The sequence below is a fragment of the Hippoglossus hippoglossus genome, chromosome 1, assembly GCF_009819705.1.
Source record: "Hippoglossus hippoglossus isolate fHipHip1 chromosome 1, fHipHip1.pri, whole genome shotgun sequence".
NCBI lineage: Eukaryota > Metazoa > Chordata > Actinopteri > Pleuronectiformes > Pleuronectidae > Hippoglossus > Hippoglossus hippoglossus.
This window is the reverse complement of record NC_047151.1, coordinates 22,879,318-22,897,918: the sequence shown is the minus strand read 5'-3', so window position 1 is coordinate 22,897,918 and position 18,601 is coordinate 22,879,318. Positions and strand designations below refer to the sequence as shown.

Here is an 18,601-nt window from a genome sequence, read left to right as displayed (position 1 = left end):
TAAAATGTTCGCATCTGGGACATGTTGGTGTCATGTGGTGTTTCCCCGTTCGGCCTCAAGTCACTCTTTTCTTCTCTGCACCCATCCAGGTGAAATCATCAACTGGGTGGCGCTGGACCGGGAGCAGCACAGTCAGCACAGCCTGAAGGTGATGGTTACAGACCAGGGTCACCCTCGACTCAACGCCACTGCCAGCGTTCAGATCCTGGTCACCGACGTCAATGACAACGCTCCGCAGTTTACACACCTGCCTACCAGCAGAGAGCTCAACTTGCAGGTAGGGACGAGGCCTTTTGGGGTTTTAGCACATCCATCCATTCATAACTATACCACTTATCCTTTGAGGGTCATGGGGGGAGCTGGAGCCACAACCAGACAGGTCACCAGTGTTACCACAATACCAACATACAAAGAAAAAAACCTGTGGACAATTTAGAGTTTTATTATATGGTAACTCATACCATAAATTAAAAAATAAGTAAAATGTGCAGTTTTAGAAGGAGACATATCTTAAGTTAGTATGAACTATACGGGCAATAAGAGTCAAAATACCAGAGCTTGTTATTTTTTGTAGTTTTTCTAATTCTTTCAAATCTGCAGTTTTATCAAACAAAGTCATATTTCAAAAAGTATGGCCACTTGAAAAATATTCTGTCCCATGACATCATTTTAAATGCTCGATTACAATGTGTTTGTATTTGAATGACTCATTCTGAGCATTTACAACAGGATATCTTCATCAGATAAATGGATTCCTGTGCGTTTCTGGTGCCACATTTCTACGGCGTGAGTCTGTGGCGGTAATGATTTGAAGAACTGGAAAATACACCGACACTGATGAGATAGAGTCATAAAAGACATCTGCCTCAAATCTGAAGCTGTAAATGTTTGAAGAGATCTTTATGATTGTGATCTTGTGTATTTTTCCTCTCTACTAAATTCTTCTCTGCAGATTTGGGCCGATCTACCAACAGGATCCTTGGTGACAAACATGTTTGCCAAAGATTTAGACGCAGGAGAAAATGGAACAGTTTCCTTCTCATTGGTCACAGGTGAGTTCCTGAGTGAGTGATGTGTTATTTACGGTACAGGACACTTGTGTTTTGATGCCGTTTATCATTGAGTTCCTTCTGTTTTCAGCTGGTTTTGAGGCTGATGATCTCACACACTTTGAGATTGACAGTAAAAGTGGAGACATCAGAACCACAGAGCTTTTCGGCCACAACACAGAACCGTTCTACACCATTAAAGTAACGGCCAGGGACAGTGGAGCCACGTCTCAGGAGGACACTGCTGTCCTCCACGTACAGGTACAGTCTTTGATCTGCTCCATACTGAGATCTATGATTTTCATTTAAAATGAAAGTCCTGCAACAATTATGATGCATTTAATATGAACTCTGACTTATATATGAGTCTTGACTTGTTGAATGATGTTTTGATATTAGATTCATACCCCAGAGCTCCTTACAAAATAATTAAATAAAATTATCATTACTGCTAACAGCCAGTATTTTTTATTGTGAATTGTATTTGATGAATTGCAGTTTTTTGACTCATGAGACTTGATCTCTACTGTTGAAGGGAAAAAATAAAACTTGTCAGAATACTATATGTTGCAAACTATAACTTGCAAACTCCCCAAATTTTTAACTTTAACCATCAAGAGCTTCGTCAGAGACATTTAAAAAATACACAGTAACACAATATTTGCACACAAACTGTAGAAACCTCGGCCTGTGACTTATAGTATTTATATTTCTATACATGGTTAATATGGCAGAGACATTTATTATCTTTGCATGAAGATTTTTATATCATTTTACGTGTCTTTTTTATTTAGAACTCGGTATGACACTGTTTGGAGCGTATGTTCACAAAGGTTTACTCTGTTTTATGAGTCTTTGAGTCACATTCCTCTCCAGTCTTCTGCTCTGTGCAACACTGTGCAGACAGTGATATTTGAATGTATGTGTTTCTCCTGCAGGTTCACGGGTTAAAGGCTCTGTTTGGACACGGCGATCACCAAATCATCCGGCGCTTCACCGTGAGAGAGGACGCAGAGCTGGCCACCATCATCGGCTCTGCCAGTGTTTCAGATGAAGGGAAGTTCCACTATTCCATCTCTGAGGGGGATGGGAGCGTCCACTTTGGCATCGACGGCTCCTCTGGTTACATTTACGTCAACCAGCCGCTGGACTACGAGTCTGCCATGCAGTACCTCCTCATGGTTCGAGCTGAAGACGTTGGATTGGCTCCTGGAGCAAACGTGTCCGTGCTGGTCAGCGTGATGGTGGAGGACGTAAACGACCACACACCCTGGTTCCCTGATAAACTGGTGACGTTCGGTCTGAGGGAAGACGCCGCAGTCGGGTCACTGGCGTTTGCTTTCCACGCCAGAGACGCTGACGGGACCCTCCCTAACAGCGACCTCCGCTATGCTCTGACCCTTGACCCTGGTTCATCGTCACGCCTGCCCTTTAAGATCAACCCTCACACAGGAAGCCTGACGGTGGCGGCACCTTTAGACAGAGAGACCACTCCCAGCTTTGCCTTCACCGTCACAGCCACTGACCAGGCAAAGAGCAGGGAGGAGCGTAGACAGACGTCAGTGACGGCTCAGATCTTCCTGCTGGACGCCAACGACAACAGACCAGTGTTTGTGTCTGTGGACACAGCTCAGGTGATGGAGGATGCAGAGGTGGGGAGTCTGCTGCATCACTTTGTGGCCATCGATGGAGATAAAGGGGAAAATGGACTCGTCTCCTACGTGATCACAGCTGGAAACACGAATGGATTCTTCACACTAGAGGAGAAAACAGGTATTTTTTAGTTCAGTTAGATTAGATTGATAAATAGTTCTGGCTGATGTATCTGTTTGTGTTGGTGGATATGTCCCTGGATAACTGTTAAATGTCCTGAACATACTGCGAGTACAAATATAAAAAAATGAAGGGATCCTTATAATAAGGTTTGTATATATGTGTTAATAGAAAACAATATATTGACATAGTATATAATAATATTGATATTCTTACTGAATCATATTGGTCCAACATTAGTTTAATAATTTGTTTAACCTAAGCATTGTCCCTGAAAGGTCCAAGATGGTTTAAATGTGAAATTAAAATCAGCATTAATATGTTTCATATGATTTAGTTTACTTTTTTCTCTGTTAACATTAGGAAGTTATTCTTTTTGACTGAGTAAACAACAATAATCAATATTAAAGTTAAAGTCCATCTTCTTCCACCTCCTCCAGGTCTTTTGTTTCTCTTGGCTCCTCTGGACTATGAGACACAGCGCCTCCACCACCTGACCGTCCGTGCCGTGGACCACGGCCTTCCACAGCTCTCCTCCACCCAGACCCTGACGGTGGAGGTGGGGGACGTGAACGACCAGCCGCCCGTCTTCAGTCAGAGCGTCTACAATGCCAGTGTGGCGGAGAACAGAGACCCCGGAGAACCAGTGGTCAGGGTGTCGGCCACAGACAAGGACTCAGGTAATAGGAGAATGGTGCAAACTGTCCCCTGGAATTCAATCAAGCCGCACACTTATAGAAATCAGTCCCCTTAATATACAAGATTTTTTGTTTTTGTCAAGATCCAAGATTTATTCTCTGGAAAATTGTACTAATTAGGTGTTATTGGAAAAAGATGAAGTGCAGTTTGTATATTGTAGCATCCATCCTGTGGCAGTGTGTGTCCAGTGTCCCTAGATGGCAGCACCAGCATGTGTCTGTAAACCCGTAGACTCACTGTACATATATAAAGTTATTTTTCTTTTCTGCAGCTCTTAAACGTTTTATATCTTAAACCTGATTAAACAAAAACTTGGTTAATTAAATGTTAAAAAAAGAGAAAATCACTTTTCCTCAGTTAAAGCAGCAGCACAACAGTCCCCTTCTATTGAAGCTCGGCACCACTTGACAAAACAGAGCTGAGCAGCCCGCCATGTTTGTGTTAAACTCCAGCGCTGCAGTGAATCAAGGTTATCATCTGTTTTGTTTCACTCCATTAGAAGTTTAATTCAAACCAAACATCTGCCCTTTTCCTCAGGAGCTCTGTGTGTGTGTGTGTGTGTGTGTGTGTGCGTGTGTGCGTGCGTGCGTGCGTGCGTGCGTGCGTGCGTGCGTGCGTGCGTGCGTGTGTGTGTGTGTGTGTGTGTGTGTGTGTGTGTGTGTGTGTGTTTTCTACTCAAGCTACTTTCGCTGCACATCCCAGCAAATCTCATTCATCGGACCCCCAATCACATTCACAAATCTGCACATCAGGCCTGTTTATTTTAACACGTTGTGCACCGAGGCCTCCGAAAAAATCCCATTTCATCTCGTCGTGTTGACAGTACTTGACTCCTTCTAGAAACTGTGGGGTTGCGATGCTGGAGGGTTGGATCTGTGCAGGAGGGGGGGTGTCAACGTGAGCGAACATTCTTGGGGGTGAGAATTGTCCAAGAACAGCAAGCACGCGGCTCCTCTGGGGGAATCGAAAAGGTCCCGTCTCGTGATCATTTCCATAATCCAAGCCATCTGTGCCAAGAGAGCGTCGTGTTTTCGTCCGTCTCCTCGAATCGCCCCACTCTGGCAGCTCGGCCCGCTCACCCACCGCTCTCATTTGATTATCATTCAAAAGATGACCATTGTTATGTGCCTCTGTATCCAGTTTCCATGTGTTGGAGTCAGTCAGAGGAGATGTGCAATATCAGCGAGTGTGACAGCTAACCTCTGTCTTACACCGGGTTTCACTAAGTTGAGCAAATGTTCAAACGTTTAGAGGGATTTCTGTTCTTTGAGAAGGATTGTTTGCTCTTCGGGGGTCAGAAGGAAACAGCCAATTTTGGTATTTGAAAAGGAATTTTCATTTTACTATCACAGCAGACATTTGTAAGACACAGTACCGCTACAGTGCTGCAGTTACACACAAGCCTTTGGTGTGTTGATCCGCTTATTACCATCAGGGAGGTTGTGTTTTCACCCCTGTCCGTTTGTGTGTTTGTCAGCACGTTTAAACCGCGGAACAGATTTCCACAAAACATGGTGGAAGGATGAAACATGAGCCAAGAAAGAAGCCATTCAATTAAATATAAATCAAGGGAGCGGATCCAGGATTTTTTGTTTCACTCTCTTTAACATTGACATGCACATGATTTTGTGACACTCAACACATTATATTTGTAATTGTACCGTCAAAGTTATTTAAAACATGCAACCCACTTCTTTGGGCACAAAAGCTCTTTGCATCTGTAAGCGTTCACTCAACACACGTTTTATCAAACTTATTAAAACACTTAAACCTGACATATAACACAAAAATTATTAGTTTATTCACATTACTTTTTCCTTAACCTCCAGAAAGAGCTGCTTTAAAATGAAATGCACCGATAAAAACACTCAAATGAAGTCAAACACGCTGAAAAGAGCAAACTCTGGAGTGCATACCTCCGCCAAGGCCCAACACTCCTCCTAAATGTATTCAAGCTGCACACACTCATCATCATCATCATCATCATCATCATCATCATCATCATCCTCATCATCATCATCATCATCGTCATCATCCTCATCATCATCATCATCATCCTCATCATCATCATCATCATCATTTCCCTAAACATGCCTGATTTTTTCTCATGAGGTCCACGAATTATTCCCTTATTTGTGAAAAAAAATCTTGCAATGTTAAAGAAAGCATAAAATAATTCCTGGATCCCGTCTTTGTGAGGATTCGCACCTGAAGATTCCTTCAGCAGTTTTTGCCAAATCCAGCCGACAAACAAACCAACGCACAAAACATTTATCCAACAAGACACTTACAGGTTTCATTGGGACTCAACACTTGTTGTGTAGAAAGTCTTTCTTCCTTTTTTCTGAACTAAAGACTACGAGCTTTCAAATGGTCTCATATCCATGAATACCGTATCTGTTCATTCTCCACTTAAAGACACTCATATTGTTGTGCAGCAGCAGCTAAACTAAACTAAACTCAACTTCACCTCCATGGTAACTTTTTCTTTCCATTGGTGGATGTGTGGCTTCAAGCAGAGGAGCGTTAGAGAAGCATGAGAGCAGCAGGGCTCAGATACAGGTCAGCTCTGTCAGCTTCTAAAGGTGACACATTACGGTGTGGGATTTCTACCTCGTGGTTCTGTTTTCAATTTGACCATCAGATAAGGTTTTGGTCAAAGGGGGGGGGGGGGGGGTCAGAAACATGAACCCGGCTGATGAGGTGCTAAGCTGAACCTCTTGACTGAAGCTAATGTAAAGAAAAGAAAAACACTCTTTATTAGTTCTGATTAAAAACATGCAAACATCATGTGAAACTTGTTTTGGTTCAGGAAACCCCTCGTGTAGAATCCCTCCTCGTGCACGTCGTATATTGTGTCGTGTATAATTTATTAAGGTTTTATTATAAAGGATTTCTGGAATTAGCTCAAATTTATGCAGAAAACATCTCATACACTTTATTACACATTTACAACGTAATGCAAACAGCTGTTCTGCTTTAAAAGCTACTGTCATATCTATTTTCTGTTTATTTGGCACTGTTATAGAAGAGGAGTGTATGGGAGCACTGGCCTATGACCTTGGTTGTTTTATCATATAAGATATATAGATGACAGTCACATATCATAATGGTGCCTTAAGTTTCTGTTAAGTTTTACCACTTCTCCTTGTGTTCTTTACGTTCAGTTTTTTGTTTTGTTACGAGTTTTAATTCGAGCTTCTGTGTCCGTCCCTCAGAGGAGAACGCCGTGGTGTGGTACAGTCTGTTGCCGGGTCCCGGCTACGAGCTCTTCGGCATCAACCCTTACACCGGCCTCATCACCACCACCTCCTACCTGGACAGGGAGCAGCAGCAGCACTACACTCTCAGGGGTGAGACACATGAACAAACACACGCTGTTCTTCAAACACACTCACAATTAATTTAGATCACATTGAAGGACCGACCTGACGTCCCTCTTTCTCACTACAATTTCACAATGAACCCAAAATACTAAAATATTTTCTCTCTTCTCATGTGTTTCCCATATTTTTGATTTATTCGTGGCCCCCACCACAATATCAACATTTACGGCCGCATATTGATTTATTTATTTTTATTTATTGAAGGGGTAAAATCTTATTTCAAGCACGTACGCAGATTGATTCGCTCACGTCCTCCTAATTCATAATTCTTCTTCTCACACACACACTCATTGACATAGTCTGTGCAGTCAGACTTGCTAAAAACAATATCATTCGGTCTTTGCAAACCAAAATGACGCACGTGTGGACGTAGGTTGGGTTTGAGGCAGGATACACCCTGCACAGCTCATCAGCGTATCACAGGGTCGACACGTAGAAACTAACAACCACTCAAACATCACAATTCAAACCAACAGGCGAGTTAGAGTCTCAGATTAACGTCACCTGCACGTGTCTGGACTGTGGGAGGAAGCCGGAGTACAGACACGGGGGGGGGGGGACTCCACACAGAAAGGCCCTGGTCGTACATCAGGTTCGAACCCAGAACCTTCTGGCTCTGAGGCGACAGTTCTAACCAATAAAAACATTGAATCTAAAATGAAAAAGCAGCTAAAATGAAGCAAAGTTGTCGTCTTCCGTCTCCATCAAACAGACCTGCTGTGTTTCTGATTCTCTTGTTGCGCTTCACAGCCAAACTAATATCTGCCTCCTGCTCCTCAGCAGATTGATTTACGCTCTGGAAACAGTCGAGTTTCAGCCGGCTGCTGCTCAGTGTATCTAACCTCCACCGACTGCACCGACTGCACCGAGTGTTTGCTTTCACTCTCTCGTGGACATTCACAGTAATTACATTCAGGCCACTCAGCAGTGTTTAGTGATGAACTGCTTTCAGATGTTTTATCATAATGTTTTTACAGTCCGCAGTGTGACGATCAATTCAATTTAATAAGAAGATGAAATAACAGGAAAAGACTGGACAATGTAAAGTTGTGCCAGAATCACACAGGGCTTATTGAGAAACAGAAATATGTGGGGACAATTTTCTCTGGCGGCAGATGAATTTTGAAAGAAATAAAACGCAGAGTTCTTTTCAGTATTAAAGCTGTCGCAGGATACTTCATGTTGACAGTTTTTTTCTTCATTTAAATCTTTACAGCTATGAAAAGTCTAATCTGACTATAATAATGCGGAGTGGTTTCGAGACCACTGAACATAACTATATATTTAAGTATTACTCTTGGTTTTATTACATACAGTTTATTACCAGTGAATATATTTATATATTTCTGAACGTTGCTAACGTGCTAAACTAAGATGGTGAATATGGTTAACAAAGCACCAAAGTGCACTTGGACTAAGGGAGTTCAGAGGTCAAAGGTCACGGTGACCTTACAGCAGAACAAATAGAATAGAAAACCGATTTCCCATGACAATCAAAATAACCCCAATAGTTCTCTGCTGTGTTATGCTGGACGACACTGAGTGTACGTGTGAATTCTTCTCCTCAGTTCAAGCTCGCGACAGCAGCACGCGGCCTCTGACGGGCACGGCCACGGTGCTGTGCTCCGTGCTGGACGACAACGACAACCCTCCAGAGTTCATGCACTCGTCCTTCCAGATCAGCCTGCCAGAGAACCTGCCCCCTGGGATCGTCCACACTGCTCAGGCCTCTGATCCCGACAACGGTGAAAATGGAACGATACACTACTCCATACAAGGTAAGGAACACAGGTTATTGTTCTTTGAGTTGTAATTTTGTCATTTTTGGGCGTCATTTCTACCAATAATGACATGATGTTCATAAGCATTGTCAAAGGGGAAAGAAACAAACTTATTTTAGCTGTGATAAACCAGATTTATCCTTTAATTTCTCTCAACTGTTTCAATATCACTCTGTCTGTGATTCTGTTTAGGTGACGACTACAGAGGTCGCTTCACCATCAACAGTCACACAGGCGTTGTCAGCACCACGCAGCTCCTGGACCGTGAGGAAAAGCAGAACTACACCCTCAACATACAGGCCCGGGACTATGGCCCCACCCCTCTCAGCTCCTCCACCCAACTCCAGCTGTTGCTGCTGGACCAGAACGACAACATCCCCTCGTTCAGGAGCAAGAGTTACCACGCCTCCGTCAGCGAGGGCCTACCGGTCGGAGCTGAGGTCCTGCGAGTCGGCGCCTTCGACCCTGACGAGGGGTCCAACGGGGACATCACGTACTCTCTGACAGAGGACAGCAGCCAGGGGGCGTTCTCTGTGGACGCCTCCACAGGAGTGATCCGCACCACCAGGGCTCTGGACCGAGAGAGCAGGGCTCAGTACACCCTCAGAGCCGTGGCCACGGACGGCTGCACTCAGGGGCCTCTGAGCTCCATGGCGTCTGTGACCATTCAGGTGGAGGACGTGAACGACAACATGCCGGTGTGTGACCAGAATCCCATCAATGCCTGGGTCTCCATGAGGACTCTCCCAAACCAGATAGTTACCACGGTTACGGCAAGAGACGAAGACCAGGGTGAGAACGGGACGATACACTTCATGTTGTCTGATGAAGAAAACCTGTTCGACATCAACGCTGAGTCGGGAGAGATTTCGCTGCGGAGACGAGTGAGAGCAGGTTTCTCGGGGAGGAAGCTGCAGGTTGAGGTTTCCGACCGAGGACGACCCGCCCTGACCTCCACCTGCTTGGTTTTCATCCACCTGAAGGGAGAACATGAAGGACTGCAGTTCACCAACAAGGTGTACAACAGCACTGCCAAGGAGAACAGTAGAGCCGGTAGGTTTTTAACCACCTTTATTCTTTCTGTTTCCACTCGATACCATTAAAAACCTCATCAACTTCTCCACTCTCTCTTCATCAAGGCACCTGGATTGCCAAAGTGGAGGCCAGCGACCAAACCAACAGCAGACAAAGGATCACCTACACCATATTCAGTGGCAACGAGAATCACGTTTTCTCCATTAACCGTCACACAGGTAAGAAACATGGGAAATGTTTGTCCTTAGTTTGCAGCATGATTAGTAGATTGCATTCTTCTTGTGTTTTTGCAGGAATGTCCTGCTTTTACTATTCAAGTTATGCTAATATATGGAAACTCTCATTAACTCATTATTTTCCTCAAACGTTTTCCAGAGAATAACTTGATTTTAAGTCATTGTTTATGTCGAACCAACAAAAACATTTCAGTGTCTTATTTTCCATCTCTCTCTGCAAAAATGTCCTTTTAACTTATCTGGTTGTTTGTGTACAAGTATTTCCTAAAGTATTATGAATGGTGCCTTCCTGATTTTATTATTTTCAGGCTAAAACCTTTTTTGGACGCTTGTTTTAGTGGACACAGACATTTTAATACAAACTGTTCTACCAACACGGGGCTGAATTTTAGGGTTATCACAAAATCTTCAACCTTCCGTCAACACATTTTTGTGGATGAAAAGTTACGGGATGTATTTAATTATTAATGATGTAATTTGGATTATATTAAAATGAAACTAGAATGGCCCCCAATGGTCCCCTTATGAAAAAGATTTGCACAAGCTCAAAAATATCAGTCCCCTAAACATTCATAAACTAGCTCTGATCTAGATCTACTCCAGGTTCTTCCCCGACTTGGTTCTACTGCATCCTTCCATAAAGTCTTGTGTAAATCGGTTCAGCAGTTTCTGAACAAACGCTAATCAAATCATAACCTGCTTGACCGAGTCATAACAATGTGCTGTATTTCAAAAATAAACTTCCCACTTGGCCCTGACCCACTCTGTTGTTCTCTGGGGTTTCCCTCTCGCCCTCCCCCTGGTGCAGGGGAGATCCGGCTGCAGAAAGACAACTCTCTGGACTTCGAGGCGAGCCCTGAGATCCAGCTGGTGGTGCTGGCGGACAACGGGCTGCAGATGGCTCACTGCAGGGTCTCCGTCACCCTGCTGGACATCAACGACAACGCCCCTCTGTTTGAACACAGCAGCTACAGGACCGCTGTGTGGGAGGGGCAAGTGCACAACACCTACATCATGCAGGTATAACCTCAGTATAAAAGCCCCCCTCATCAGAAACATCCAGCATATTGCTCTGATTTGATATTCGGTCCCATTCACACTATATTCATATTGGACAGGTGTTTGCCTCTGATGCTGACAGTGGAGTGAACGGGCAGATTGAATACTCCATCGTGTCCGGTAACCACAACGACGCCTTCATCTTGGACTCTGTGCGAGGGATCCTTGCTACCAATGTTGTACTGGACCGCGAGATCACTCCGTCATACAAGTACGCTGAAATCACACATTAATCAGTATGAGGTGATCTTTTAAAGCATGTGTGACATTAAAAGATCGAGTTCTATCAGTTTAGTAAAGGTTTTATTTACTAAGCAGAGTCAGCACCCCAGCCATCGCCTGTTTTCTTTAGTTGGTCGGTCAAATGAGTTGAAACAGGCTACTGGGGTTAGATTTTTAAAAATGTCTATACTTCTAAATTTAAACCTCTGATTATTTAAAGCCAAATAAAAACATGGGAGCTGTAGTTAGTGATTGATTAAAAAGGTTTTATTTTGTTTAGTTTATATTAGGGGGCGCAGTGTGTGAATCCTACTTATAAGAAGATCACGAATCGTGGCAGCATAATGTTTTAAGAATCAGAAAAATATTGAAGTATTATAAAGCTCTCACAAGCAACTATTATGTATAGTTATTTGGACTAAATATGTTAATATGTCTAAATATGCAAATATATCTTTTCTGATCTTGCAAATCCTAAATTTCAGTTTCATAATGACTGTGCACACTCAGACTGTCCCATTTTCTGAGAAGGTAAAACCAAACTTATCAAATGTTCTCCTGCGTCATTCTGGCTTTTTAATACATATTCAGTATTTAGAGGAAATACAATTTGAATCAGTGGTTTCAGAATGTAGTTAAAATATTTAAAGAAAGAAAAGTACTGTAATTGGTATAATAAATAATATGGCTGGGTATAAATTTGGTTTTATAAATCAATACACTATCAGTGCAATCAGTTGTTTGCTCCCTTTATCTTGCAGGCTGGTTCTGCAGGCAGCAGACAGGGGGAACCCTCCACTCAGCAGCACCACCACCATCAGGGTCCAAGTGGTGGACGTCAACGACAACAGCCCGGCCATTCCCCCCATGGAGCCTGTGCTTATAGCAGAGAGTAAGACCAAACCTCACAGCCCTTCACCCTCAATGGTTTTAATAATACATATTCATTATTTATGATGCTCCTGCTCCTCTATTGACATTTTCTGTTCGTTTCTAGATCTGCCGGCAGGTTACATGGTCACCCAGGTGACGGCGAACGACGTGGACCTGAGCTCGACTATCACCTACAGCTTCACAGACAACCTTAGCACCAGCAGTCCCTTTGCAATCGACCGGTACACGGGCGTGATCACTCTGACTCGAGCGCTGGACCATGAGGAACGGACAGAGTACACGCTGACGGTTTGGGCATCCGACACCATCCACCAGACCACAGGGGAGGTCACAGTTCAAGTGCTTGACGTCAATGACAATGCTCCAGTCTTCACCCAGGTCTCCTACCAGGTACGGAGGGTTTATTCATCAGTAAAGAGTAAAGGACTTAGACACCGACTGGTCGGAGGCTCCAAGCCACAAATAAAATGATATCATATGATAAAATGACACGAGAAGCAACTTTCTAACAAGGGATGATGTATTCTGGTTTCATGTGTTAAATGAATTACTTGTTAATGCTATATTAAGTTTCTTAATAAGGGTGTCCATCCATGAAAGGTGAATGTAAATTATCTTTCTGCACTTTTTAACCGTTTCAAGAACTTTGATGGTTTATTAGATGGCGAAAGCTGTGACCCTTTATTGATGTTTATTAGAAAGTGACATATTTATTACAGAGGTATGTTGTCTCTCTGTTAAATTGGTGAACTCACTAGAGATCATTTGGGAAGAGTACGGTGAAAAACAAGCAGCAGAGGCTGAGATACCTTATGAGATAGTTTGGGTCAATCTCAGTTGCTGTTATGGAACAAATTGTTTTGCCTCTTAAATGCCACAGTTTTAGTTTTTTTTTTCCAAACCCCACAACCCAAGATTATCCAGATGACATCATCACGATTATTTTCTCAGACTCTGGAAAACTCCAGAGGCGCTGAAGACATTATAAAAACCTCCTCATGACAAGCAATCTGTTAATAAGTTAATGAATTAATTGATTAATGGATAATTTGCAGTTCTTTTTCTGAGGATAAGTGAGCAACAGTCCATTAGTCTTCATGATAAATTCAGATTTAAGACAAGACAAGTTAAACTGGAGGATGTTATATATCAGACAAAAAGATTTTCTTAAAACCAGCAACCCAAAAGTTGTCAAAATTTGAATTTATAAAACATTAATAGATCATTTACCATTGAGAAAGTATTCATTACAATTACAAACCCTTAGGACACTGACATTTATCAGGATTCAGCTGCAGATGTGACCAAACTCTTCTTTCTGTCTTCAAGGTGGAGCTGTCGGAGTTGGTCTCCACAGACACGTTAGTTGCGTCGGTGTCGGCCACTGACAGAGACTCTGGACTCAACGGCGAGATCACCTACCGACTGCTTTCCTCTCCTTTGCAGGGCTTCTACATCCAGCCAAACAATGGTAAGAATGTCTAAGCTGCCGGAAGATAAATCCTCCATAAGCTCTGATGTGAATTCCACTGATAGCAAATAGAAAGTAGATGGAAAACATATATAGGAAAGTTCTTCTGTCAGAGATATTACTTCAATCTTTACAAGTTTCCTGACTCAGGACTGTCTGCTGGTCTGATTTTCATATTCATCTGTCGTATTCTCTCTATTAAAACCATTTCTTTAGCAAAGTTAAAGTGTCCTGGGCAAACAAATGGGCACAGAGAAAGTCTTCTCCTTGTTATGAGCAGCTCTGCATACACAGTACAGTATCTGAGGTAACCGGGAGTTCTCCCTCCGCCGGTAGCAGTGTATGTCTCCATTGTTTATATTTATTAAATCTAGGATAAAGTGCTTTAAATGAGTCATGCCTGTCCTATTATCTGGCTTTGAAAAAAATCCCCAAAGCAAAGACAGAAGACAAGTCCTACAGAGCTGAACCCAGACAAGCAATCCTCAGCACCGGCCAGTCTTTTGCACTCATGAGAGATTTCTGGACCTCTACCACGTTTGAGCCTCAAGGTTTACTATGTGAGAAATGTACTGTTTTGCGGTGAGGAACACAAATGGACAATGAAATCTGTATCCATGTTGATCGAGGCTCTCTTCGTATTATCCAGAAATGCAGAAACTTTCATGTTTTTCCATGTTTCACAAATAACAAACGTTGCTGCTGCTTTAGAACAAAGCCTCAGAGTGAATAAAGTCGTCCTGGAGAAAAGTTCAAGTGGCAATAATGAAGTGGAAAAATAAATTGGATGGACAAACACTTCATATTCATTCAAGAAGGAATTTTTCTCTTTGAGTCTGCACATGGAATTCATTTGATTGTACTCAGGAAATGATGTTGCGTTGTTGCGTCAAATGAAAGCTGCAATTTTGATTTAATTATTAATATTTCTTCATAAAAGCAGATGTGTTTTAAAGTCGTTATTCTGGAGAGGAAAAAAAATCGGTATATTTGTTGAAACATACATTCCAATGAGTTTGAGACGTTTACATCGTTCTTTCCTAAAGTCTCTTTTCCCACGGAAGCAGAAACTAATATCCGGTTAAAGGCGTTTTATATTTTAGTAATTGATCATTGAGGTATCACGTTACAAAGTTATTAAGGCAAACTTGTATTTTCACAGAGCATTAGCATCAAGCATTCATTTAGTGTCTGTGTTTCTGGGTTATTCCACCAACCCCTATGAGAACAAGCTACGCTGTTAAATGCTCTAAGTGGTAACTATGTTTTTGCCAAACCCCAAACAGTGATTGTCCAAATAACCATTCTCACACATGGCCCACACTGCACAACAAGAACAAAAAGTCAATCGGTTCTTCACTAATAACAACATTATGCAGTCATTGGATCCATTTCTCATGTAAAAAATGATCAAAATGAACTAAAGACATTTACCCTTGAACACATTTATGTCTTCCAGGTTCGGTTTTCACCAACAAGCCCCTAAAGGCCATAACTCACAGCAACCTGATCCACCTTCTGGTCGAGGCAAGCGATGGAGGCGATCCCATCCGCTCCACTGTCACCTCCATAGACATACTGATTCTGGATACCAACGACCATGCACCACTGTTTCACCAGGACATCTATACCCTCACTGTCCCAGAGGACACCCACACAGACACCACCCTTCTGACGCTGTCGGCAGACGACCAGGACTGGAGCCCCGAGAATACCCACATGGACTATACCATCATCAGGGGAAATGAGGAGAAGCGATTCTGCCTGGAAGTCAAAATGATTCATGTTGAAAATCAGATGAAGAATTTGGGAAAACTTGTTCTGTGTAACCCTTTAGACCGTGAGACCACCGAGAGCTACGCACTGACCGTCAGTGTGTCTGACCGAGGACATCCTCCACTGAACAGCTCTGCCGTTATTATGGTGACTGTGACGGACTGCAACGACAATGCACCTGTCTTTTCAAACATCGAGTACCATGCACATGTGAGCGAAAACAGCCAAGTCGGTACGAGACTGGTGCAGGTCAGTGCTCAAGATCTTGACCTGGGAACCAACGGCCTGTTGCGGTATGACATTATCTCTGGGAACCGCAAAGGTCACCTCAAGCTTGACCCTCATTCTGGCCTTTTGGTTGTCAACCACTCCCTTGACTATGAGGAAGACTCAAAATACACCCTCACTATTAGAGCATCTGACGGTGGTGACTCATCTGAAGAACACAACATTGCTTTTACAGTCGTCTTCATCACGGTGCTGGATGAAAATGACAACACTCCGTACTTCGTGTTCCCTACCATTAACTGTTCAGTGTTGGAGAACCTGCCAGCATTTACCCACGCCTGTTCGGTCCTTGCCATTGATAATGACCAGGGGCACTATGGCCAGCTCACCTACTCAATAACATCTTCTTGCTTCATGGACTATGGCAGCGGCAGCCCTGACAGGAAGGAGGCCTTTGCCATTGACCCCCTCACGGGCAACATTCTCACCAGACAGACCTTTGACTTTGAACGCGAGAGTGAGTATTGCTTTATAGTGGAGGCCAGGGACAAAGGCGACAAAGCAGCGACGGTGAGAGTGCAGGTGACCGTCAGCGGAGTGGATGAGTTCAGTCCCGTCTTCACCCAGAAGCAGTACCACTTCCTGCTGCCTGAAAATGTCCAGCATGGAGAGACAGTGGGTTTCGTGATGGCGATGGACCACGATGGCGGGGTGGATGGCATGGTGCAGTACTCCCTGGTGAATTCCTCACCATTTTTCTCAATGAACAAAACAATTGGTGCGATCTTTGTGTCAGGTCCGGTGTTTCGCAGAAGAGGCCATGCCGGTGAGGACATGGTGGAGCTGGTTGTATCTGCAAGTAGTCCCAGACTGGGCTCCAAGTCTACCACCTGCTTGGTGTTCGTCAACATCTCCAGCTCAGCAGAGGCACTAACCGGGGTTCCCCTGGATGCACACATGCTCAGTCTGAGTGTGTCATTAATCACTTTCCTCCTCGTTCTTGTCATTTTTGTGGCCATGGTTCTTCGGTACAAGCTTAAAGAAACCGCGATCAAGAAGGCTGCGGCCATTGCCTCAAACCTGAACCAATGTACAGGCTCATTCAGCAGATCCAACAGCCAAAGTATAATCTCACTTCAAGAGATTAAACGGCCCAGTATTGTGGTGACTAAGAGTGACGTATCAAGCCCATACAATCAGTCTGACTCGAGCGGTCGTGGGTCAGCAGAAGGTGAGACGGCTGAAGACATGGAGATCAAATGGATTAATCAATACCCCTGTCGTAAAAGAGATGAATCTGTGAAAGGCATGAAGTTCCCAGACTCTGCCTTACCTGGAGATAATATCTCCTGCCACTCTATCGAAGTAGGGCCAGAGCATATTTTATCAATTAATAAAAGTTTTGTCTCAGGATTAGCCAGCACAGAAAGCCTCCACCACTTCAAAGAAGAGGGAGGAGGTGAGGGGCTGCTGCCTGCAATACTTAGGGTGAGGGATTTGGAGGAGAACATGGGGACCAAAGGATACGCTCCCCTCTCTGAAGCCAATGGCTTAGCAGATTCTTTCTCTTCACTGTTGGGCCTAGAGGAGCAGATGCACGGCAGCTACACCTGGGACTACCTACTGGACTGGGAACCAAACTACCAGACACTGGCGTCCGTCTTCAGTGATATCAGTATGCTCCCTGATGAGGAGCTTCAGGGTGGTCGAGAGGACTTAGCAGCGGAATCCAGCTGTCTCATGTACCCACCACCTTTAATAACCGGGGTGGCTCAGCCTGGCATCAGGACTGTACCCCCACGAAAGCTGGGCCGTGTGCCAACCATGAGCAGGAGGTCCTCTTGCCGCAGATATGCGTATTCCCCCTTAGCCCGGAACACTGGACTTACACCTTCAGCCATGACACCGACTTTCTCTCCATCACTGTCATCTCTCACCATGAGGACCCCCAGTGCCTCGCCAGTTGTCTCTGATACTGGGGTGTGGGGGATCAGACTTGATTCAGGGCCCCTCACTGCAAGCCTATTGGAGGCAGAAATACAGGTGTAGACAGGAACTCCATTCACTATCTGAAGGTGTGTTCCTTAGTAATTTTTGGGGACTTCAAGTCTTGTTCAGGGTAAAACGACTTATTCCCTTAATTGTCCCAGTTTGTCAATGGTTTTAGACCCGTGGGTTTCATGGGTTTAGACTTAAAGGGGTGATACCAGACAGAACTTTCATATGAAGGTAATATAGTCATTTAATAACTCTGATTGTGGTTGATTTTATAACTTGCTTCTGGAATAAAACTAATATCTGGAACACAGCCTTGCATTAGATTTTACAAAGCAGCGTTTAGACTAAGAGCAGATGTTCAAGTCAGCAATTCATTATTGAATGTTTTACTGTAAACACGTCTATATGTGCAGAAAATGAAACACTTTGTTTTTGCAGTCGGTTGCAGCTTCTAAACGGATTTAACTTTAATAACCAAAGAAAGGAAGCATTGTTCTGTGGTTTATCTTCCTGGAATAATAATAAAAACTGCATTTTAAAATCTGGCCACATTTATATTATATTCTGCCAATAAAATCCCATGATGAACAGAACTTTTATTTTATTTTATTCCTTCTATCTAGGACGGTTCTTAATTTCAGTATTTTATTGTCCAGCTAGAAAAGAAGTCTTACGCAGATATCACCTAAAACTAATACTTATAAATGATTCTTCACCACTACAGTTTTCTATTAGTAATTCAAGGCATTGGATTAAATTGTCATGTTGACCAGTGACACATTTTCATTTGCCCGTTCCATTCTTTCATCGTTTCACTTCTCGTCATCATTGACAGAAACGATCTCCGTCCCTCATGGTTGTGTTTAAGTGTGTTAACTGTAGTTTATAGACACTGCGTCAATAAACAGCACTTTATGTACAATATCCAGGAAAATGTATGAGTTTGTAATTTTAATAAATTTCCAATCACATTTTTAATAAAGAAACCTTTTTT

At 43.3% G+C, this 18,601-nt stretch overlaps 1 protein-coding gene across 1 annotated transcript in view; it reads left to right on the top strand.

Moving 5' to 3' along the window:
* The window catches only part of dchs2 (dachsous cadherin-related 2), a 27,308-nt gene extending 8,707 nt beyond the window's left edge, over positions 1-18,601 (top strand). Inside the window, exons 6-20 of the mRNA XM_034583115.1 lie at positions 90-277; positions 953-1,052; positions 1,141-1,310; positions 1,988-2,822; positions 3,263-3,502; positions 6,740-6,874; positions 8,476-8,685; positions 8,881-9,741; positions 9,828-9,941; positions 10,768-10,979; positions 11,078-11,229; positions 12,002-12,132; positions 12,238-12,524; positions 13,464-13,605; positions 15,065-18,601. Coding sequence (XP_034439006.1) covers positions 90-277; positions 953-1,052; positions 1,141-1,310; positions 1,988-2,822; positions 3,263-3,502; positions 6,740-6,874; positions 8,476-8,685; positions 8,881-9,741; positions 9,828-9,941; positions 10,768-10,979; positions 11,078-11,229; positions 12,002-12,132; positions 12,238-12,524; positions 13,464-13,605; positions 15,065-17,658 — 6,371 coding nt within the window. The 3' untranslated portion in view covers positions 17,659-18,601. The remainder of the gene's footprint in view (positions 1-89; positions 278-952; positions 1,053-1,140; positions 1,311-1,987; positions 2,823-3,262; positions 3,503-6,739; positions 6,875-8,475; positions 8,686-8,880; positions 9,742-9,827; positions 9,942-10,767; positions 10,980-11,077; positions 11,230-12,001; positions 12,133-12,237; positions 12,525-13,463; positions 13,606-15,064) is intronic.